At 54.8% G+C, this 23399-nt stretch overlaps 1 protein-coding gene across 2 annotated transcripts in view; it reads right to left on the reverse strand.

Annotated features, from left to right (window-relative positions):
• MGAT5B (alpha-1,6-mannosylglycoprotein 6-beta-N-acetylglucosaminyltransferase B) overlaps positions 1-23399 on the reverse strand; it is a 67910-nt gene that overhangs the window by 3042 nt on the left and 41469 nt on the right. Inside the window, exons 9-15 of one of the 2 annotated variants that reach the window (XM_040640154.1) lie at positions 19855-19986; positions 18373-18506; positions 14313-14443; positions 7232-7387; positions 6114-6182; positions 5836-5952; positions 450-524 (exon numbers count right to left, since the gene is read on the reverse strand). In XM_040640154.1, the coding sequence (XP_040496088.1) occupies positions 450-524; positions 5836-5952; positions 6114-6182; positions 7232-7387; positions 14313-14443; positions 18373-18506; positions 19855-19986 (814 nt within the window). Of the gene's footprint in view, positions 1-449; positions 525-5835; positions 5953-6113; positions 6261-7231; positions 7388-14312; positions 14444-18372; positions 18507-19854; positions 19987-23399 lie in introns of both variants that reach the window. The other variant, XM_040640153.1, reaches the window with a different exon arrangement.

Below are 23399 nucleotides of genomic sequence, written 5' to 3' on the forward strand. Positions count from 1 at the left end.
CCCTCTGGAGGCTAAGATCCCCTGGGTTCTCAGCAACCAGTCTACATCCCCCCCAGTCTCACCTGCTCATCCCGGGGGGGGGGGGTGGCTTCCGTACCAACCAGTCACTCAATCAGTTACCAAACTTTTAAGCAACTTCTTTATCAAAATAACAGTCATTGTGTTTCTGTGCTGTGGTATGGGCTGGGTTCTAGAGCAGGAGACCCAGCGCCCCCCAACCTGGTCTTTGAGCAGGAGTGGAGCACAACTGCCCTGCTTCTCCACCCCCACTCCCAAGCGTCTCCAGGGGGACGGAAACAGGTGCAGGAGGAGAAGGAGGTTAAGGGGCACAGAGCCCTGGAGGGGAGAGCTTCCTCAGACAATGGAATTGGCTTGGCCCCCTCCTCAGGTCTTTTGGGGTGTGGGGTAGCCCCCCCATCCCTGGGGCAGAGAGTGGAGGGCCCACCTACTTGGTGCTGGATGTAGGCATGGATCCGCTCCAGCATCCCCTCACAGGTGTACTCGTAGGGCAGGTAGGGGTCTACCTGTGGAAGAGATGGGCAGACACATGGGGCAGGAGGCACCCCGGGGCCCCCTAGACCTGGCTGTTGCGGGCTGGCCATGCTCAGCACTGGGCGCAGAAATCTGGTGTGCCCAGGGAGTCCGTCACCCCATCGACCTGGCCCCTCCACTCAGATCCCTGGTACACCCTCCAGTGACCCTGGGATCATCCCACTCCCTCCCACCCCCTTCCCAGCTGCACACCCCTTTCCCTAAAGCTCAGCCCCATCCCCTCCTAGGCTCTGATGCCTGCTCTTCCCGCAGCCAGCCAGATGGATTCACACCCCCCCCTTAGGCGACACCTCCAGAAAGCGATCCCTGAGCCCCAGCCCCACCCGTTACTGGACCACTTTCCTTCGCGGCACCCAAGAATTCCTCCAGCACCTGTGTCATTATTCCTGATTTATCCCTCGCGTCTCCCGGGTGACAGGACCCTTGAGAACTGGACTGTGACTCCTCCACCATTGAGCCCACTGCCCGGCCTAGTGCCCGGTATACAGAAGGTGCTCAAGAAACAGCGTCTCCAGCTCTGCCTGTATTCGGCCCAGAACGTAGAGTGTTCACAAAAAGGAACACAGGGGCAACTCCCCGCCAGATGGCATGGGATGCATCTATAAGGCTTCCCGCCAGGCCGGGCCCCTGGGAAGGACCGAACACACGCACCCCCAGCAGAGGCCACAGACCGTCTAAGCAGCTAACGGTTCCAAGACAGCCCGCACTGGGGGTGGCTGGGAGCAGGTGGGTTGAGGAGCTGGGGCCTGAGGAGCAAGGAGAATAGGGAGAAGCGTGAAAGGGGGTGTCCGCCTCCTGTAAGTGGGTACCCCACCTCCCCTGCACTCTTTGTACCTGACCAAGCCCTCCCTGTTGACCCCACCCCGCACACAGCCACCCTGGAGGGAACCCGTGGCTGGACAGGGACAGACTGGGCCTTCACCCTCCCATCTCCCCAGTGTGTGTGCACGCGTGTGCACGTGTGTGTGCACGCGTGTGTGCATATATGCTGGCTTGTGTGTATACATATCTGTTTTGTGCATGTGCATGCACGTCTATGTGTACGGGTGTGAGTGTCTGTTGTGTATGTGTGTACATGTGCGTGCATGACTGTGTACGCATGCATATCTGTGTACGTGTGTGTGTTGTGTACGTATGTGCTGTGTGCATACGTGTGTACAGACATATCTACGTGTGTCTGTGTATGCTGTGGGGGGGGTGGGCACACCTGGCCCAGCCAGATTCCCATTTACGCCCTTCTCCTGCCAGCAGCCCAGGTAGCGTGATCTAGCCCTTGTGCCCAAGAGGGAGCGGCCTCCCTCCCCGTCACCAGAGCCGGGCAGCATCAGAGGCCCGGACAGGTGCGCCGGGCGGGTCCTGCTTCTTGCAGACCCCACCTCGAAGCCTGGAGGCCCACCCTGGGCCCTCTGCTGGGGGCACTCCCAACCCCGGGGCTGAGGAGGACTGCTCAGCAGCCACCGCTGCTCCCCCTAAAATGGGTTCAGGTCACCGGAAGGTTCTTGGGACAAGAGCCCACCCATGTGGCCTGGCCCCAGTTCCCACTGTGAGCGGCTGTTCTTGATCCAGGGGCAGTCCCGGATTCCCAGAGAACCCCAGGGCCTGCATCCAGCCACCAGTGCGCAGCACAGCCGCATGGCGGCCTTTCCAGCCCCGCGCCGTGCACCGCTGGGTCCGGAGCTCGGCCCGCGGCCACGACGGCGCCGGCAGCCAGCTGCTCCCCCGGGGTGCATGACTTCCAGCCCTGGCTATAGATAACGCCCCAGAGGAGAGAGCTCCCCTCCAAAGGTCACTCTGCTTGTCCCACGGCAGCACCCCTCCCTCAGCCACTCCCGCAGCGCTTTGAAGCCCGTCACTGTCACGGGTAATTTGCAGCAGCCAGCCGCGTCCCACCTGCCGTGAATCTCCACTGTAGGAGCCGCCTGCCTGGAAATTACCCTCATTAGGCCTAGTTACAGGTGTGAACAGTCATCAGTCTCGACGGGCTGCAGGTGCCGGTCATGAGCGGGGGAGCGAGGGGGCGGGCAGCTGCTGGCCTGGCCTCCCCCCCACAGAGAGGTGCCAACGGCAAACCCACCCACCCTGCGTGGGGGGACAGCAGGTCTCTCTCAGCTCCTCCCTGTGCCTCGTCTCTCTCCCTCCCTCTCCCCATGAAAGGCCCCAGGACTTGCAGAACAAGCTGTGTCCCCTGACACCGGCCCTCAATCAGTTCTCTAAAATAGGATTAGGAGAGTGGCCCAGGGGGCACTTGGGTGGCTTAGTCATTAAGCTTCTGCCTTTGGCTCAGGGCGTGATCCCAGCGATTTGGGATCCAGCCCCACATCAGGCTCCTCTGCTGGGAGCCTGCTTCTTCCTCTCCCACTCCCCCTGTGTGTGTTCCCTCTCTCGCTGGCTCTCTCTGTCAAATAAATAAATAAAATCTTTAAAAAAAAAAAAAAAAAGGAGAGCGGCCCAGGCCGCTTGCTGAAAATACAGATGCCAAGGCCACGCAGGGTCCCTCAAAATCAGAGGACGGGAGGGGGGCACCTGGGTGGCTCAGTCGGTGAAGGGTCTGCCTTCGGCTTGGGTCATGATCTCGGGGTCCTGAGATCAAGTCCTGAGTCGGGCTCCCTGCTCAGCGGAGAGTCTGCTTCTCCCTCTACCCCTCCCCCTTGCTCGTGATCTCTCTCTCTCAAATACGAAAATAAAATCTTTTTAAAAAATGTTTAAAAAATATATTAAAAAAATAAAATCAGAAGACGGGCCCAGGACCTGTATTTTAACCACCTCAGGTGATTCCTGGGTAAGGGGTGAACTGCCTGGGAGGAAGGGTGGGACCCCTGAAGGGGCTGAAGGCAGCGGGGTGAGCAGGTTTGGGGCCTACCTGCAAGTCTCAGCTCAGCAGATCTGCAAAATCTTGGTTCCCTGACCCTTTTGTTACTGTAATTTTTTAACTAATTAACAAAATTAAACAGATGTTCGTGTAAAAAAAAAAAAACCAAAAGGAAAACTAATGAAAAGTAAGTTTCCTCCCACCCCAGACACCCAGGCCCTTCCCCAGGGCAGGCGCTGTCAGCGATTTCTCGTGTGTCCGACCAGAAAGAACACGCGAACGCACGGGCGCGCTCACTTGCAGACCCCTGTGCAGCCCGGCTGTGCTCCGCGGTGGCAACGTGCTCCCTGCAGGGCCGGGCTCGTGCTCCTTTAGCCCAGCACCAGGTCTTGCTGAGATCTGTTGGGCCAGACCTGAGCCCTGGGGGTGGGCAAAAACCTTGCTGGTCTCCCGTCCACCCCGTCCTCGTCCCCGGGACAGAAGCCTCGGAGGTTTGCTTTTCAAGGGGAGGGGAGAAGGAGCGGGAGGAGGATGCGGGGTGGGGGGCCCCTCCAGGGTAGCGATCTGCCTTGTTGGGGGGCCTTCGGTGCAGCGTCCACCCTGGATGTAGGGTGCTGTGCCACCGCTTGGGGCTGGGGTTGGTCAGTTTTCAGCAGCGGCTTTTTTCTTCTGTCCTGAGGCCACCAGGAGAGCCCCTCACCCAAGGACTGTCTTGTTCAGCCCACCGAGGGTCCCCACGTGCAGCCCCCAGCCAGTGATGGATGGAGCTGGAGATAAACACCCTTGGTTGACTCGATTCTCAGGCAGGACAATCTGGGATGTGACCTACGCCATCCGTCAGAGGTCCCCACCAGCACTGAGCCAGGTGCCGGCAGGGGTGACCACAGCACACTGTCTCACTTTGTCACTCCAGGACCCTCCTTCCTGGGATCACTTCCCAAATAAACGGCTTGTGCCCGGGGTCACCTCCTGGAGGAACAAATCTAAGATAGTCCGTGACCTGGAGGAACTCACAGTAGAGATCTGCTCAAGCTGATGATTAAGGAGGGGAGGGCGCCCCCCGATGCTCAGGGAGGGTCCGGGGGCTCAGCCACTCTGCAGGTCAACCTGGCCACATCTGTTACAACTAAAGATGGGCGGAGGCTATGACACAGCGAATGTTCTTCTGGGCAATTCACTAGACCAAACACTCACCCCCAGACAGAAGGACGAGGGTGTGGTCAGTGGAGGAAGGGAGCAGGCGAGGTAGGAAGGGATTTTCTGGGGGCATCCGCAAGGGTGGGGGCCAAGGCTGGGGGTCCCGAGTGGGAGTGAGTGATAGTGAATGTGGGGCAGGGGAGTGTTAAAAAAAATGCAAGCCTGCCTCAGGGTCAGGAAAACCGGCAAGGGCTCTGGCCCCAAAGCTAAGCTGGTAAGTCCCCCTGCAGGGTGTCTATCCCCGCTAGTCTCTGCCCTTGAGCCTGGCAGTGCCCCCAGCTCCCCTGGGGCAGCAGACACACTGGCCAGCTGTGTCCTCCCGGGGGTGGCTCTCCTCTGCACAAGGAGCCTGTCTATCACGTCACTCCCTTGTGGCGGNGCCAAGACCAAGGCTCTCCAGGTCTGCCCCAGACCCAGAAGTTCACCCTGAGCGGTACAAACTCCCCCTCCCTGGGAGGACACACTCCCTGCCCATGGGGCTGGGCAAGGAAGGGGACACCCGCAGGGCTGGTGATCTTTGTTCAGCCTCGTGTCCAAGCTAGAGCAAGAGGCGGGTCCAGAGGGATCATGGCGAGCAGAGCACCGTTTGCATGGCCTGACCCCTTTCCAAAATGAAGAGAAGAGCACGAGGGGCCATCAGAAGCCACAAAGGGGGCTGCCGAGGAGATAGGCTGCACAAGCCCCTCCTTGCCCTCCCCCCACCCACACATGTGTACCTGCACATGCCAACACCCACCTACCTGCTGAAGGAAACCCAGAAAATTCTTCCCCCTTGCTACTCAAAGGGTGGCCCTAGGCCTGACACCACCCCAGACCTCAGGAGAAATGCAAGATTTCAGCCCCACCCCAGAATGGCTGAATCCAAACCTGCACTTCAACAAGATCCCCAAATGACCTGTATGCACATGTATAGTTTAAAATATGCTGTCAAAAGGCCACAGGCCCACACCACCAGCAAAGTTCCACGAACCTCCCTGCACTAATCCTGGAAACATTTACTCAGCACCTAACTTGTGCTAAGAGTGCTCATGGGGCTTAGCCTCCGAAGGTGCTTAATAAATGATTCTGGATCCAGGGCTGCCATGTAAGGTTGTGCAGGTTGCTCACAGCACAAAGGCACTTCCCTGCCTCTCCTTTCCCCCACCCCCAAACTCAAGCTGGTAAGTGGGGACCCCCCATCGAGTTTGCCAACCCAGGCCTGCGAGTGTGAATTCACCAAGAGGGGCGTCTTTTTCTACTGAGAGCTAAGACCTCCAGTGAGTGCATCTGAGCCTCACCTGGGTTCTCATGATGGCCTTGATGGCTGCTTCAAACTCCTCCGAGTTGTTGTAGTCGACGGTCCACACATGGGGCTTGCCGATGAAGTTCTCTGCGTAGGGGTGCTGGGAGAACACCTGGCCGGGCGGAGAGAGCAGCAGCTTCTCCCTGTGCCTGCCAGGCCAACCTGCGCTAAGGGGAGGCCCCCCACCCACTTGTCCCGTCTGTCCCTTCACCCCTGCCTGTCTCCCTCTTCCAGGGACTGCAGGGGTCCCCACCTCAGACCCTCCCCACTCACCTCTCTGGAGGTGGGCTTGCCTCGGAAGAACTCGTGGTTGAGGGAGCTGTGGGGCGGGCTGAAGCGGGACTGCAGGAAGACACAGCCGTTGGCGATGGCCTCCAGGGGCGCGGGGCCCTCATAAGGGAAGCCGAAGCCTATGAAGAGCTGAGGAAGTGAGGTGGCACGATGGTCAGGGACGGCTGGGCACCAGAGCCCCAGGAAGCCAGGGCTGGGACATTCACGGGAGGTGGTCGGGGCTGGAAAGATTGCCCAGACCGGTAGGCTGCCATGGCATGCACCTCCCCTCTCTGGGCCTCAGTTTCCCCATTTGTGAAATGACGAGGTCTGATTAGGTAGTAATCTTCCTGCTCTAGCGGGCTCTGATTCTGGAGGGGAAAAGAGAAGGATCTCAAGCTCAGAAGGCTTCAGACCCATACCTACAGCTAAACTTAAAGGAACTTTACTCATCCTAAAAACAATTAGCCAGCAACTAACTCATGCCAGGAGTGCTCACAGGGCTGGCCCCCAGAAGGCAATCAATAAATGATTCTGAACCCAGGGCTGCTCTGTAAGGTTGCTCAGGTTGCTCACTGCACAGTCTCTCCTGCTGCCCCAACACACATACACACATATCTAGGAAGCCTGAGGAAAGAGCTATGGCTATATCAGGAGAGGACCCTCCGGCCTCAGCTGACCCCTCAGGGCCCAACAGCAGAGTCATGCCCACTGTGCCAGCTGCTGCTCCAGGAATACAGCACAGCACTTCCAGAAGCAGTCAGCAGACTCATGCACTCCAGCCGGGACACGCCCTCAGCCTGCCCTACCAACCCTTCAGCAGTTCCAAAAGCTAGGCCTGGCCCAGGAGTCCGCTGAGCTGCCCTGGTACTGAGGGGGTGAGGAGGGCAGCCTGTTTCCTCTTCCCCATTGCTGAGCCTCGGCTCTGCGGGCCCTGTGCAGACCCCTCTGCCCCAGCTCTGCCACGACCCCAGGAAGCCTGCACGTGAGGCTCAGGGCAGCAGAGCAGACTGGGGCAGGTCTACACGTGGAAGGGGCCACGAGCCCCGGTGGCAGGTGTGGAGGGGGCCACGTGGTCTGTGGCCAGGCTGGGGTGAGGACGGTGCGGGCGCGGGGCTCACTTTGGCCTTGCGCAGCAGCTGCTGGAACTCGGGCTGTGGCAAGAGGCCGTGGTTCTTCACGAAGGCCGGGACCTCGGGGGGCCGCTGGCTCTCATAGTACACAGTGCCGTGGATCTCCATGTACTTGTTCAGGATGCCCAGGAACTTCTCCTTCCCCTGGAAGAGGACGGGGTGCAGATGGGAGCCTCGCCCCAACTGTGGAGCGCAGAGCTGTCCGCGGAAACACCCCGGTCTGGAATCAGAACATGCGGGGCCGGTCTTAGGTCAGCCTTCAGCCGGCTGTGGGAGCCTGGGCAAGGCCCCTCTCCTCTCTGGTCCTCATTTTCTTCACCGGTGAGCTGCCGAGGTTGGACTAGGCTATTTTTAGTCATGGAACTGATTTCTCTGCAAAGAAACCCTGTGGGGACCCACATGTAAATGCACCCGAATGAAGCAGCTCGGCCTCCCTGAGCCGAGGGTGCTCTCCGAGGCCATATGAGGAGCTGTGGGGCCGAGATCATCTCATCCACCCGTCGATCCCTCCGCCCTCCACACAGGCATGCGTCCCTCGCCCCATCTGTCCATTCATCTGCTCCTTCCTCCTACCCACTCGCCCCTCCTCTCCCTCCCTGCATCCACGTAGCACATTCTTATCGAGCGCTTGCTATGTGCTGGCACGGAGCTCACTGCTGGGAGCACAGCTGGGACAAGACGGAGCCCTCGTCCTTACGGAGGACACCTGTGAGTGAAAACCCTCCACTCAGCCCCTTCAGACTCTAGTCCCACATCCATGCTCTGCTTTCTGCCCACCCAGAGCGTTGGAAACAGGCCCAGCGTCAGGGGAAGGGGACAATGGGAGGCAGAGCAAGGGGGAATGGCGAACAGCTCCACCCCCGGGCACCCGTCTGGCCCCATGGCCAGAGCCCTGAGCCAGGAGCTGTGGTCAGTGTAGGACCTCATTAGGGATAAGCCTGGGATCTGCCACTGGGTTCTACTTCCTGGGGGCTTTTAAGACTCCCAGAAGAGAAGAAGAGATACGCTGAAAAGAAAGGAGCTACAAAATCAAAGAGAAGACTGGGGCGGGGAGGGGCTTTTTCACGTAGGGCTAGTCCCCAGCAGACCAACAGGTCAGAAAAAAAGCAGCCAGGTTCTCCCCGTCCTGCTGGCTAGCCATGAGGTCAGACAACACGACAACAAGGAGCTTGGGCCCAAGTTCAGTCTGTAAACCACAGCTCTTGAAGAATGTTATCAGTGGACATCAGAATAATTAACAATTCACATTTTGAAACTCCAACAGTAGACATTTTTCATAAGGAGGCCTTCGTCTTCGGGTAATGGTGAAGTGGGGAATGCAGACTAGCCCTGCCTCTGAGAACAACCAGGAAAGACGGGGAAGTACAAAAATTTCCGTGAAGGTAGTGAAAATCTAAGAAAGCGTGAGGAATTACAAGGCCAAGATCTGGGAGAAGAAGGGAAGGAGATCGTGGAGGCTGGTGCTGGGGTCAGCGTTCCCCCTTCCCCCCGGAGGGCACCTGCTGACTCCAGGGTCAGCATCAAGGAGCCTGAGCAGAGCTTCTAGTCGCCCTGTAGAGCTGGAGGACAAGTGAGAGTTCAGGGTCTGCCAAGGGGGGACCCTGATGGAAACTCCATATTCTCAGTTGGAACTCTAAGGAATTACACACTGGAAGAAAGGGTTGGCCGGACCTAGAGAAGCCCCTACGGAGGCTGAGTCTGTGTTTTTGTGTGTGGGGGGTGTCTTTTTTTTTTTTTTAAGTTTTACTTATTTGTTTTAGAGAGAGAAAGAGCGAAAGCACAAGCAGGAGGGGCAGAAGGAGAAAGAATCTGAAGCAGACTCCGCACTGAGCACAGAGCCTGATGCGGGGCTGGATCCCAGGACCCTGAGAACAGGACCTGAGCCCAAACCAAGAGTCAGATGCTTGACTGATGGGGCCACCCAGGCACCCCTGGGGCTGAATCAGTTTTAAATAGTCTCAATCCCTATCACGATGAAGGTGATCCAAGATTTCTGAAGCCCCAACCACAAGCTAAGAGTAAAAATAAAATCCTCTCTGGAAGAAGAGGGCACCATCCCCAAATTATTTTTACAATTTTTTATATTCATTTTCCAGAACTCCAAAACAAAACAAAAAACAATGAAATCGCAATCAAAACCCCAGCAGGCTTAGAAGGAACAACTTTGAGAAAGAAGAAAGCAGACAGATTTCTATACCTAATTTCAAGACTTACTGCAAAACTACAGTAATCAAGGCGGTCTGCTGCTGGCATCAAGGCAGATAGATCAGTGCAATAGAACAGAGTCCGGAAACAGACCCACACACGCATGGTCAACTGATTTTTGACAAAGGTGCAAAGACATTTCAGGGGATGGAGGACAGTTTTTTTCAACCGATGGTCACAGAACATCGCGTATCCACATGCAAAAAAGGGAAAAGAACCAGAACTTCAATCTGTACTTTGTATCATATATAAAAGTTAATTCAAAATGGACCAGAGACTTCAATGTAAAATGTGAAACTATAAAACTTAAAGAAGAAAGCACAGAAGAAAAACCTTTAGTGACCTTGGGTTAGGCAAAGATTTCTTAGACATGACACGAGAAGCGTAATCCATAAAACACTGGACTTCATTACAATGAAGAGCTTTGCTCTTTGAACGATGCTGTTAAGAGAAAGACAAGCCACAGACAGAGACTATTTGCCAAGCATATATTAGATAAAAGACTGATATTCAGAATGTGTACAAAACTCTAACAACTCAATAGTAAGAAAACAACCCAATTCTTTAAATGGACAAACATTTTGAAAAGACACTTTGCCCAAAAAAAGACACAGGGAAGACAAATGAGCACACAAAAATATCTTCGCCATCATCAGTCATAGGGAGCTACAAGCTGAAACCCTAAGATACCATCGCGCATCTACAGGACTTCTCGAACGGAAAACCTGGACCATGCAAGTATTGATGACTTTGTAACAGAACTGGAACTCTCGTACATTACTGGTAGCATCGTAAAATAGTATGACCGCTTTTCCTAAAATGTGCAGCCTAGTTCTACCGTATGATCCAGCCATTCCATGCCTAGGTATTTACCTAAGAGAAATGAAAGCGTATGTCGGTAGAAACGTTTGTACATGAATGTTCATAACAGCTTTATTTGTAACAGCCAAATACTGAAAACAACCCCAATGTCCACGAACAGGTGAACAGATGAAAAAGGTGTGGTGGAATACGATGGATTTCGATGCAATGCAGGAAGTATGCAGCCATAAAAAGGAATCAAGAATTGATACATGCAACGGCATGGATGAATCTTGAAATAATTATACTCTGAGAAAACCCAGACAAAAAATGAGTATATACCATGTGAGTCCGTTTATATAAAATTATAGAAAATGAGGACTAACGTATGGTGACAGAAAGCAGATCATGGGCTGTCTGGCGGGGAGGAGGGGAGAGGTGGGAAGAAGGGACCCTGGGAGCAGTGGATGCCGCCGTCCTGCCTGTGGCGATGGTTTCACAGGTATGTATGTATGTTGGAACTTATCAATTATATATGTGAGATGTGTAGTATATGCATGTCAATTATATCTCAGTAAAGCCTGTTAAAAACAGATTCTTAAAGAAAAAATTTAAACACCTTGATTTTTAGAAAAATCAGGTACATGACAATATGATTAAAACCCAAGAGTCAAAGGGGCTCCTGGGTCCCTCAGCTGGTTGAGCAGCCGACTCCTGGTTTCTGCTCAGGTCATGATCTCAGGGTCGGGAGATCGAGCCCTGTGTCAGGCTCAGCAGGGACTCTGCTTGTGGATTCTCTCTCTTCCTCTCCCTCTGCTCTTCACCAGCTTGCTTGCACTCTTTCTCAAATAAATAAATAAATCTTAAAAAAAAAAAAACCCAAGAGACACAGACAATAAAAACAGATCTGTAGGAGATCTGGAAGCTGGAATTACCAGATACAGACTTCAAGATAAATCTGCTGAATGTAGTCAAGGAAATAGAAGATAAGGTTTGAAACCAAATGGAAGTGCTAGAAGAAAGAAATCTAGTGGCTGAAATTAAGAACTGAATGGACAGATTTCACAGCAGATTGGACCCAGCTGAAGAGAGAATTCATTTAGCGAAAGAACAAAAGAAAACATCCAGAATGAAGCCCAGAGGAGGGGTGGAAATCACAGAAAAGAATGTAAGAGACGGGGGGGGGGGGGGGTTGGAGTCTAATGTATGCAGAAATAGGGTCCCAGAGGCACAGAGACTAGAGCAGAATCAATACTTAGAGGGACACTAACTGAAAATGTTCTAAGACCAATGACAGATCAAACCACAGATTCGAAAAGATCTACAAATGCCACGTAGGAGAAATCCAGAGAAAACCACACAGAGGCACGCCATGGTAAGTCGTCTGAAAACCAAACACACGAGGTCTTAACAGTGAGCAGAGAAAGAAGACAAATTACCTGTGAAGGAACAACAAGGCTCACAGAGGCCAGAAGACAACAGAGTATTTTCTTAACACTGAAAGAAAGGAACCGCCAAGCTAGAATTCTGTACACAGGGAACATACCCACTAAGAATAAGGGTGAAGTGAGGGCATCTCAGGAAATCAAAATAAAATGAGAGCACATAAGCTGGGGGGATGTAATTAAAGCATTTGAAGGTTCTTTTGTTATCCTATAAAAGGGAAACGTACTGATTTTTACGAGACTTTTGTAAGTCAAGGATGCATGCTGTCGTCTTCACTGCAGCCACCACAAGCCCAGGAGAGAGTATAATGAGTGAAGGGGGGTGATCTCAAAATACAGATCAGTGTAAAAGACAGCATGAGAGGGAAAAGAACATGGAACAGTCAAGAAAAAGAAACAGAGATCACCCAGTGAAATGGTAGATTCCAAGCCGATGTACCAGAGATCACACTAAACGTAAAAGGACAACATAGCGTGAAACTAAACAGGCTCACAGGAGAAAAATCAAGCCAGTAAGTGACGTGTGGAGAGAACCGCTCCACACGCCCATCAACATCAGCTTCCTCATCCCATCACCAGAGGCAGCTGCTGTGGGCAGTTTCTTGTGTACCTTCTCAGACCTTTTATGCATTCAAAGCATATTGACATTTTCCTTAAAACACATGCACAAATGGGTTCATGTTGTATATACTGTTCAGCAACCTTTTTTTACATACACGCGTATATATGCATGCGTGTGTGTATGCATGCACGTGTGTGCATGCACGTGTGTGCACACGTGCATGTATGTATGTGCATGTACACACACGTGTGTGCATGTGTGCACATGTGTGTGCATGTGTGCCCGTGTGTACATGTATGCACGTGTATGTGTGCACACGTGTGCATGTATGTATGCGCGCACCTGTGCATGTATGTATGTGTGCGTGCGTGTGTGCATTGTGTACGCATGTGTACGTGTGCATGTATGCACGTAGGCACATGTGTGTGCATGCATCTATGTAAACTTTAAGTTTCACAAAACAATATTTACTCTTGGGGCGCCTGGCTGGCTCAGTCAGTGGAGCACGCGACTCTTGATCTCAGGGTTGTGAGTTCGAGCCCCACGTTGGGTGTAGAGATTACTCAAGAAAAATAAAATCTTAAAACAATATTTACCCTTAATACCTAGAAGGTCTTCTGCTATCCCTTCTGGTATTCTACTTCATTTTAAAAGGCTGAGACTCTCTAAGTTAGGAAAAGTCAAATACGGCGTGATCCCACTTATATGTGGACCCTGAAAGAGTGGAACTCATAGAAACAAAGCAGAACGGTAGTCGCCAGGGGCTGGGGCTGCACAAACGGGGAGAGGTTGGTCAAAGGGACAAACTTTCAGTTGTATGAAGAGTAAGTTTAGGGATCTAATGAACAGCATGGTGATTGTGGTTAAAAATACTGTATTGCGGGGCGCCTGGGGGGCTCAGGCGTTACGCGTCTGCCTTCGGCTCAGGGCGTGATCCCAGGGTCCTGGGATCGAGCCCCGCATCAGGCTCCCTGCTCTGGTGGAAGCCTGCTTCTTCCTCTGCTGCTCCCCCTGCTTGTGTTCCCTCTCTCACTGGCTGTCTCTCTGTCAAATAAATAAATAAAATCTTAAAAAAAAAATACTGTATTGTATACTTGAAATTTGCCAAGAGAATAGCGGATCTCCAGTGTTCTCAGCGCACAAAATTCACCCAAACGCTCGCCCTGATCCAGCCGCTGCCCCCATGAGGACCTCCGTCATCCTGCCTCCTCCACTTCCCTGCCTGCAGGTCCCCTGAACTCCGGGCTGCATCGGTCCCAGGGTGCTCCCCTCATCCTCTTCATCCAGCCACCTCCGACTTCCTCCAGTCGCAAAGACCAGAGCAAAGATGTTTTTCTGGGGAAGCAGTTGCTTTGAGGTCTCTTGCAGAGCAGTGGTGCTCCCGGCTATCACCGAGGCCCCGGAGCTAGAGATAAAGCCTTTGTCTTCCCAGACTTCATAACCTCTCACTCTCCCGGGGCAGTTCCCTAGCAGTGTTTTCTGGTAAAAGCAGACACAGTCCGTGCTACCGCCTTCCCCAGCGCCCTGGGCTCCCTTCGCAGCCTGCTCCTTTCACATCACATGAGAATGACCTCCCACCCCTCCCCCTGCACCCCGCCGGGTCAGAGGACTCGAGAGCACCCCAGGGGACACCCTACTGAGAGCAGAGGGGAGCAGGGGGAGCGCGTGGCATGCAGGCACCCTACCTGGAGCTGCCTCGTTGCCAGGAGGGCACAGAGAAAAGAAGAGAGAGAACAGGTCAGTGAGCACTGAGCGCCTAACCCCCCGTGCGGGGACCGCTTCTCCGGGGACCCCGCCCTGAAGATGGGGTTCTAAGCCTCTCCTGCCTTCTGCACTGCCTCCCATCCCTCAGAGGCCCCAAGTCTTGCCCAAGCCCCCTTGCCAGGCTCAGTGTTTATCGATGCGGTCCTAGGGAGGGTGGCGGGTTAGGTCACAGTCCTTGATAAAGGACATCTGGGTTTNNNACACATCAGTGGGGGACATTTTGGCATCCGGAGCTGAGGGTGGTGGACAGAGCCAAATCCTGGAGGTGGGAGTTCCCGGGGGCGGCGCTTACCTTCCAGATACTCGCCTCCTTGCCGTACACCACGGCCATGTTGCTGGCCTTGCCACCTTTGATGAGCTGCTTCTCCGTCTCGTTGAGCTCCTCGGACACGAAACCCATGAAGGAGTTGTCCGGGGTGTGAGCTACAGCCAGACCACGGGGTCAGGAAGGGGGCTGCCACACAGCCAAGGCTGTGCCCCAGGTCTACCTAGACAGGCCCCATCAGAGGGAGCCCTGTTTGACAAGGAAGGGGGAAGGGGGCTGGGAGGTACGGGGTCTGGTGGAGGACGGGAAGAGCACCCATCGGTGTCCCGGCCCCGGGCATCTCCTTCTCCCAGAGACTGTCACAAAGCCTCGGGCAGAGGGAAAGCCGGGAGGTCATCCAGCCCCCTTGCTTGTTTGCAGAAAGGTCCTCCCTGGCCCTGGTCACCCTCTGTCCCTTAGCCTGCACTCACGGACCAAACATGATATCATATATCTAATGGATCATTTGTTGGTGTCAGAATATAAGCCCCATAAGGGCAGGGCCTCTGATTCGCTCACTTCTGTGTCCCCAGCACCTGGAAGAGCCTGGCGCACCCGCTCAGGAACGTGTGGACACATCCTCAATTTCCCCACCCCCAAGTGTTTGCCCCTGCTGTTCCCTCTGCCTGGAGTGCCCTCCTCCCTTTACTCGGATGAGAAAATGCTCTGCATGGGGTCCGGTGGCTCCCTCTGTGGCTCCACCCCCGTGGTTCTGTCTCTGCTACACTACAGCCCACACTGGCTAGATGGGGAAACAGGTCTGCTCACGAATTCCTTCCTGGACTTCGTATATCATTAAAACCGGCAAGACCTACTCACTTGTTCCCAGAACCCAGCACACAGGGAGCAGGGAATGCGTCTTAGCCCGTCCTCCTATTCCTCGGCCATGCTAATTAGCTCTGTCGGCCACCATACACCTGCCATAGGTTTGCAAGGCACAGGGTCCTTCCCATCTGTGTCCAGGACCTTGAATAGAATGTTGTTAAACCCAGTGAAGTCTACTCTGCCCTCCTGGGTCGGGGAGGCTGTGCTGAGTAGGCTGGTGGAGGCCACATGGCCTTGATTGCCCAAAACAGCCCTGAGGCCAAATACCCTATTTCTCCATTTCAGATGCACGTTTCCACATTTTAGCATTTCTGAAATTGAGCTGTATATACCTCAATCAAATGCATAGATTTAACATAGTATTTCTACCCATAAAAGTCATCATCAATGTCCACAGCATCACAGAAGTGAAGCTTTCCTGCCTAAGTGCCCCAGAAAGCTCACGGATTCTTGGGTCTGAAAGTCCAGCTGCAAGGACGGGCCTTTGCTGACCGCAGAAGAAAATGACCTTTCTTCTAGAGCTTCAAGAGCATAAGGAGGGGCCCGGAGACCTGGAGTTACTTCTGATGGTCAGGGTGTGGGCAGCTCTCCTGTTTCAGGAGGCTTTGCCCAGGCCGGGGAGGGGGCCCAGCAGGGCATCCCAGACCCTCCCTCACCAGTTTGCCTGCCCAGACCCCTTCCCTGCCCACCCCCGGGCTCCAGCTGGGGCTGCCCCCAGGCCTCTTTCCTGCATGCCAAGGCCTCCCTATCCACCGAGCTAAAGAAGCCCTCATTCTACCAGCTCTGCCCAGTTAACTAAACTGGTGGGCGTGGGACAGGGAAATATCCAATCGGTTAAAATAACAGGGACCCTCAAGCAAAGAGCTCCCAGCTCTGCGGGCAAAGGAGAGGCTGGGAGAGGCAGCCAGCCTCCCACTTAGCTCACTGGGGAAACCACCTGGCTAGATGGGGAAACAGGTCTGCTGATGAATTCTTCCTGGACTCGGTATATCATTAAAACTGGCAAGCCCCTCTCTTCCTTTTTTGTTCTGTTTCTTTAATTTACTCAATCAATTAACATTTTCTGAGGACCTTGATAGGCTCCAGGGAGATAAAGATAAACCAATCAGTGGCCCCTTTTGAGTGGTTCATAATCTATCAGGGAGGAATAAATGTACAAGCAAATAACTGTAACATACTTCAACATACGCTTTTATAGAATTGGATTTAACAGGTATAAAAACAGAGCTGAAGGAGCAACAGCAGATGAGGGAATCGGTGAAAGTGGCAGTCAGTAAATGAGATATTTGGGTTGGGGTTTTAGAGGATGAGTAGGAGTTTGCCAGGTTTGGAACTGCAAACCCAGTGGGTCCTACCCCACGTAAGTGCTCATTTTCCCAGTGTAGATTATTGCAGAAGCCGCTTACCGCCCCCTCCCCTGCTTCCCCCTCCTATACCACCACCCCTCTGGTCCTCTGCAATCTTCCAGAAAAATGTGCCCCAAAAACCCTTCTCTCAGGGCGCCTGGGGGGCTCAGTCAGTTGGGCATCCGACTTTTGATTTCGGCTCAGGTTGTGATCTCAGGGTCGTGAGATTGAGCCCTGCATCGGGTTCCAGCATGGAGTCTGCTTGTCCGTCTCCCTCTGCTCCTCCCCCCCGCCCCTCAAATAGAGAAATAAAATCTTAAAAACAAACAAACACAAAAAACAACCCTTTTTCTCCGTGACATTCCCTGGCTCAAGAATCTACAGCGACTCTTGAATTATGATATCTGGCATAAATTCAGGAACCAGAGCTAGAAGACCCCACTCTGTGCCCCCAGATCCGCCATGTCCTCCTTGCCAGCCTCACAGCTTGATGCTTCCCCTGTAAGCTAACTGACCATGCTCTGTCCCCACCTCTGCTCTCCGCCATCAGATATGCTGGTTACGCTGCCTGCACCATCCCCACCACTAACCCCACCTCCTTCCCTCCAGAGTCTGGTCCCCAGAGAGCCACGTGACCTCAGTCCTCTGGGCCTCACGTCCCTCCTCTGGGCTCTGAGGAATGGCCCACCTCCCCAGCCTTCTGGAATCCAATCAAGCCATTACTTATGTGTCCAGAAATTGCATCTGCCTCTAATATTCTCCTAGAACCTGGAGAGTAAGACAAAAAAGGACCCTAAGTGTCCCAAAGAGGGGCATTAATTTGACAGGCTAAATAAAGACCAGATACTTTACTTCCGAGCAGTTAGTTCCTCGGGACCCTGCTCAGTTGGCTCTTAATTTAGACACATCCTAACAAAAGGTGCTTATCTGGCTTTCTGACCCAGAGCCTTCAAAGAGCCACAAATTAGATGTGCAAGACGCTGCTGGAGGCGGATGTGGTGCCGACAATTAAATGTGACAGCGGACAGCCTTCCAGCGAGGAGAGAAAGCCCCACATCAAACAGTGACAGGGGAAGGGGCCACTTAGCAAGGGCACCCGGCTCTGCACACCTCCGCTGTCCCCGAAGGCTCGTGCACCACAGAAAGAGCGAGAATTGACCCTTAGTTGTCAAGAAAGGATTAAATTATTTTCAGCACCCTGCACGTAAGGGGGCAAGTCAGTGCCTGTACGTATCTCAGAGTCTCACTAATAATAGCCAAAGCTCGGTCCTAAATGGCATCCCTTGCCTGACGCCCATCGTCAGAGGGTTTCCCCAGGGGCCCCAGCCCCCAGCCTCACTTTCCATTATCCCCAGTGCTGGAGCCTACTGGAGCTCGTGCATTTCCAGCACCTTCCAGCTCTTTCCACATCTGTCTTCACTTCATCTGTTCCCTCCACTTAGAAGAGCCTGCCCGTTCTGCCCCTTTGCCACCCGCTAAAACCCTCCAGTGTACTTCTGGCCTCTCTTTCTATAAGGTCACTGAATCCTCTTTGTTCTGGAAGGTGCGCTCAGCAGCTCTCTGAGAGCGGCCTGTGATGCTGGAGGCAAAGGCCACGTCCTTATGTGTTGGAAAGGTCACCATGTTTCTCGTAAACCAGTCTGGAAGCCCCACCCAGGCTGCTCCCCAGACACCGCAAGACACTTCCTCTCTGGCTCAGGCATTCGCTGATGGGCGAGCCAGGCTTTCCTGGAGCGGGCAGGTGCCTGGGCCCGTCCCACTCCCACACCAGCAGGAAGGAAAGCCAGGAGACCATGCCTCCTGCCGTGCACCCCTGAGACCATGAGGAGGCCCCATCTGCCCCTGCCCCACCCATACCCCGCAGCCGGGACACTCACGGAACATGGTCATGAACTGCTTGGGGTGGAGGTTCCAGTAGCCCCAGTTGGTCCGGTAGCCGTGCAGCGTGGCGTACTCCTCATGGTTGTATGCAGGCTCCGTCCCGAAGGTGTCAATGACCCGGATTCGGCACCTGCTCCCCGCCCCGGGGTGGGGGGATACAAGGAACCAGGGTCAGCAACGTCTCGTGTCTCCCTGGGCTGGGCTGCCCCAGCGTGAGTGCTGGCACCAGCCGCTGGCCGGGTCCGGCAATGTGTGGTCAGAGCTTGGGCTCAGACATTACCCAGACGTGTGGCCACAGGCATGCACCTTAACCTCTCTGGGCCAGCTTCACCATCTGCAGACTGAGGATAACCACAGCCCAGCTGTCTCGGGGTTGTGTGGCTACGCCTGAACCACGGACCATTCACTCAGAAACTTAGTTATTAGGGCTGCCCCAAGGGAGCCTAGGAAGGGGCACTGCCTGGAGTGGGGGTTCCTCCCCCCTGTAAGATTTGCACTTTCCTGAGCAGACAGCAGCAGAAATTCGAGTTCATAGCCGCCCTGCCCAGGAACCTGACACCCCGAGGATGCCCCTGGCCTATCTGGGCTGCGTGCAGAAGGGCGGGGCCCTGGGGGACGCCCCGGCCACAGGCCCGTCTTTGGGAAGGCAGTGCTTTGAAGCGTCCTCTGCAATCAAGCCTGGCCTCCTTAGATGCACCTCCCAGAGGGGCAGAGGCTCTGGCGCCGCCCCAAAACCTCCCCCTCCGTCCGTCCCACCCCCGGGCGTGGGTGCTCGGAGGAAACAGCGGAGACTCAGACAGCCCCCCAAGGAGCTCCCTCCTCACCCCACATCCTTCCCGGTGACCCAGAATTGTCCACAGACTGCTGAGGTCGGCACTACTTCCCCAGAGAAGGGGCAGGAGGTGGGAGGCAGAGGCACCGAGTGCATGAAGAACACACATTAATAATAAAAGCAATAACACCGCCTGTCACTTTTTTTCCTAATAAAATCATGTGGGATAGTCAATGGGACTGGAGCAAATGTAATAAATAGCAGGGCTCTATGTGCTAAACTAAACCCCGTATCCTGCTCTTGCACAGACTAGGAGGGATGCCATTGGCCTTCCTCCAGACCGGGGGGTGGGGTGGAGGGAGGAGGAGGGTGTTGAGCCTCCACAAGCCGAGGTCATGCCCCAGTCGAGTGTCCCATTCCTTCCACTCCTCCCTGCCATTCCCCTGCCCACCCCTATCCAGGTAACCTCCGAGCCCCGCCCCAGCCTGCCCTGCCGCAGAGGGGCACTGAAGCGACTCCCAGTCCGAGTTAGCGGGAGGCAGAGCTCCTTGGGGAAGGACAGTCATGGGGGAGGGGGAAAACAGAGGCAGGGCGAGCCTTGCCCGCCCCAGAACCCAGGACGAGGCAGTCTCCCCAACCTGGTGACCAGCCGGCAGGGCGTGAGGGGAGGCATGGGATGGGGCACCACCCGCCCGCACCCTCCTACCGGTACTTCTTGAAGGACAGCCCCATGTGCTGCTTCATCTGCTGCAGGCCGTGGTAGTCGGTGTAGATGAGGTCGAAAGGCAGGGGCATGGTGAGCGGGCAGTTCCCCCGGCCTGGCGGCACCCCTAAGTTACTGAGAGAAGAGCCCTTTAGAGTCTGAGCCCCAAGAGGGACCCAAGGGCTCAGAAACCCACCTTCCCAATCAGCCCTGCATCTGGGGCACCGGGAACCACCCCAGTCCTTATAGCCCAGGATAAACATGGGGGAGGGGGCACTGTAAAGGAATGTGGGGTTGGCACATGAGCGCTGGCAGACTGGGAAAGGAAGTGAATGGGGTGGCCATGTCCAGTTGTGTAGGTTTTTCACTGCACAAGAGACTCCAATGAGAGGAAGCAGGACTGAGATCCAGCACGGCCTAGCTTGCCAAGCTGTGCCCCTGGCCTGGGCTACCCACCAGGTGGAAGGAGCACTTTTCGTTAATCTGCACAAATGTGCTCCCTGCAGGGCTGTGTCTGCCCAGAGGGGGCACCTTTACCTAGTGTTCGCAAATTACCACAAATGCTCACTATGGTCCTTAGTGAGGCTTCAGTGTTTGGAGCAGAGAGCCCTGCATCAGAGATAGAATTCCGCTCTGCTGACTGGCTCATGGCCCATGGAGACGCCCAGCCCTGCCCCACAGGGTCACCCTGCCTACCAGGTCATGTACACAAGTTTACCTCTCGTGACCCAGTGCCAGAGCCTTTGGGTCATCTCTCTGGAGCCTAGAGGACACGGCCACAGCTGCTAGTGTAAATTCCTTTGCCCGGAACCCCCCCTGCCCACCATCCAGGAGCCCCGGCTTGGCCTGACGACCCACCCCTCTGAGGGGATGAGGAAACATGTAGATTGCCCGTTCAGTAAGTCCGTACTGAGCCCCTGAGCCAGGCAGGGAGTAGAAAAGCCCCCCCCTTCTTTGGGGACCCCATAGCAGCCACCCGCCTCCCCTGAATTCCCATCTCCCTTGGACTCGTGGTCCAGATGCCTGCACTGGAACGGGTCCAGGAGACCTCCCAGTGAGCCCCTTCAGGGGTCCATGTGAAGAGCAGACTCAGGCAGGGTGGGGGAGGAGCTCTGACAAGGTCACTGGCTCATCAACAGCAAAGGGCCACGATGGATGGCTCCCTGGGTCACACCTCGGGCTCCTAGAGCCCGTTCAAGCCAGGTGGAAAAGTACCAGCCTGGACGTCTTTGCGCTCTCTCTGCTCATGCTCTGCACATCACCGTCAGAAGCTGGGGAGGGGGCGCTGTGCACACTGTCCCCCGAGCACACTGCCCGAGGTTTATGGTAACCAGATGACAAGGCCATGATGGAAAGACGGCAGGGGAGGCTGTGTGTGATGTGTGATTGGAATTGAAGCATCAGGGGTTGGCCGTGCCCTGCAGAGAAGGGTAGCGGAGGGGGAGGGAGGGGCTTTCCCTGTGCCTGCTCGCTCTCCACCAGCCAGTGCACCCCAGCCTCACCCAGCTCCCCCTGCCAGGTTAGAACCTTGGCTGCTAAGTGCCAAGAGGAGAACGCAAAAACCTAATAAGCAGCGTCTCAAATTTCTAATCTGGATACAGAACAGTGGCCAAGGGCTCCCTCCCCCCTCGTCCAGCCGCCACGCGTCCCCTCTCTCCAACCACACCAGCACATGGGATGCTCCAGGACTTCAAAGGCAGGGCAGGCTTCGTGAGGGTTTTTTTTTGTGGAAATGCCCAGAAAGGAAAGGAGAACGAGCCCAGACCGCAGGGGTCTGGAGCCATCACAGGAAACAGCTCCCACAGCCTGGAGACTTCATGAAATATTTGGTGATATTCTGAAGTGTGCAGCAGATTTTGCATTCTACTCTGTAGGACGTCCCTACATCCCTATTCAAGCACGGGCTTTCTCTCACCCCCAAACTCCTCCGGTAAGACTGATGCCCCCACAAAGGAGCAACGTCTTTGCTCTGGGCTACGGGAACCACAGGTACAGACAGACACCATCCCCTTCCCCGCTTCCCTCCACTCAGAGCAGAGCCACGGGCAGAAGGACAAAATGAGTCCGCCGCCCCTTCCTTGCAGAAACCGGGAAGAGGGGGCTGCTCCGCCCACAGGGAACTGGGCCTGGGAAAATGGACTAACAATTCTGAAAGCAGCAGCGGTGGGTGGGTTGGCTTGTTGCTACTTGCACGGTAACAGGGCTGCTTGTCCACGTTACACTTCCGGTTGGTTTCCAGGCAACGTGTCCCTCCGTGGCCAGGTGTGGTGCCAACAAAATCGTGCGGCCTTCCTTCTGTTGCCCCAAAACTGCCCACAGCCCTGGACTCGGTCCCAAAGCCCAGGACCACCGAGAGGCCAGATGAGCCGCTCTCCCCTGGGAGAGAGACCCCGCCCTGATGTTCTCAGGCACGCGCCACCATCTTCGTCATCTGGGGGGCTAAAATGTTGAACACAGGAACCATTCTACACACTTTCAGTTTATTAATTCATTCAGTCCTTTCATCTGGGCCACCACCCTACAAGATCAGACCCATTCTTATCCTGCTCCCCCCTTTACAGATGAGGAAACAGAGAGGGTTAGTAATTTACCCAGGATTGCACAGCCAGGAAGCTGTGGAGCTGGGACTGGAACCCAGGCAGTCGGGCTCCGGAGCCCACACTCCCGCCCACTAAGCTCTCCTGCCTCCACGGGCCAGCCAGGCCACAGACGGTAGGATGGCGGATGGTGGAACCACAGTGCCATCCCTGAAATCCGAGCCCTGGCTGCCAGCAGAGATAGGGCTCCAGTTCCAGCTCTGTTGCTAACCCCGGAGGAGTCTTAAGCCTCCTGGAGTTTCATTTTTCTCTTCAGCAACAGACCAATAAAAATGGCTCCCTCACAGGGTTCCTGGTAGGATCAACTGAGGCGCGGCAAGGGAAAGTCGCACTAATTATCATTTCCTCTCATCATCCGTTCTGCCTTCTGAATTTCTGGGCCCGGCCACTCCTTCCTGACCCTCCGATGCTATCCACACACCACCCCGAAACTAAGGCCCTGTCATTTCTCACCTCAAATATTGAAATAATTTCCTCTCTGCTCTGTGTCCCTCCAGTCTTGTCTCTTTTCTAGAGAGATCTTTCCACAATGTAAACCTGGTTCTAATCCCTCCCAGAAGACTTCTCACTTCCTGGTCCTTGCCTCCTCCTTCAGGAAGCCTTCCTTGGACCCCTGGTCACAGAGATGTGCAGCCCCTGTGCTACCCCACTGCTTGCTTCCATCCCTGCCCTGCACTGTCTGGAGTCACCTTCTTACCACGGGGGCCCATGAGGACAGGGCCAGGGCATCTTTGAAAGCCCAGAGCCGGGACCGGACCTGGGCCAACAAGCACCTGCTATGTTCAGGAACAAATGAACAAACCAATGAATCAGGTAAACCACCTCAGGAAAAACTGGTTTGAAAGCTGAAGATGTGGCCAAGGAAAGCATATCTGGAGAGAGACGGCCGGTGAGGGGTGCTCAAGGCTGATGGGCGTCTCGGCTCTTGGCTCTTGCGGGGGGGGGGGGGGG

Source organism: Ursus maritimus, unplaced genomic scaffold, assembly GCF_017311325.1.
Source record: "Ursus maritimus isolate PB19 unplaced genomic scaffold, ASM1731132v1 scaffold_24, whole genome shotgun sequence".
Classification (NCBI taxonomy): Eukaryota; Metazoa; Chordata; class Mammalia; order Carnivora; family Ursidae; genus Ursus; species Ursus maritimus.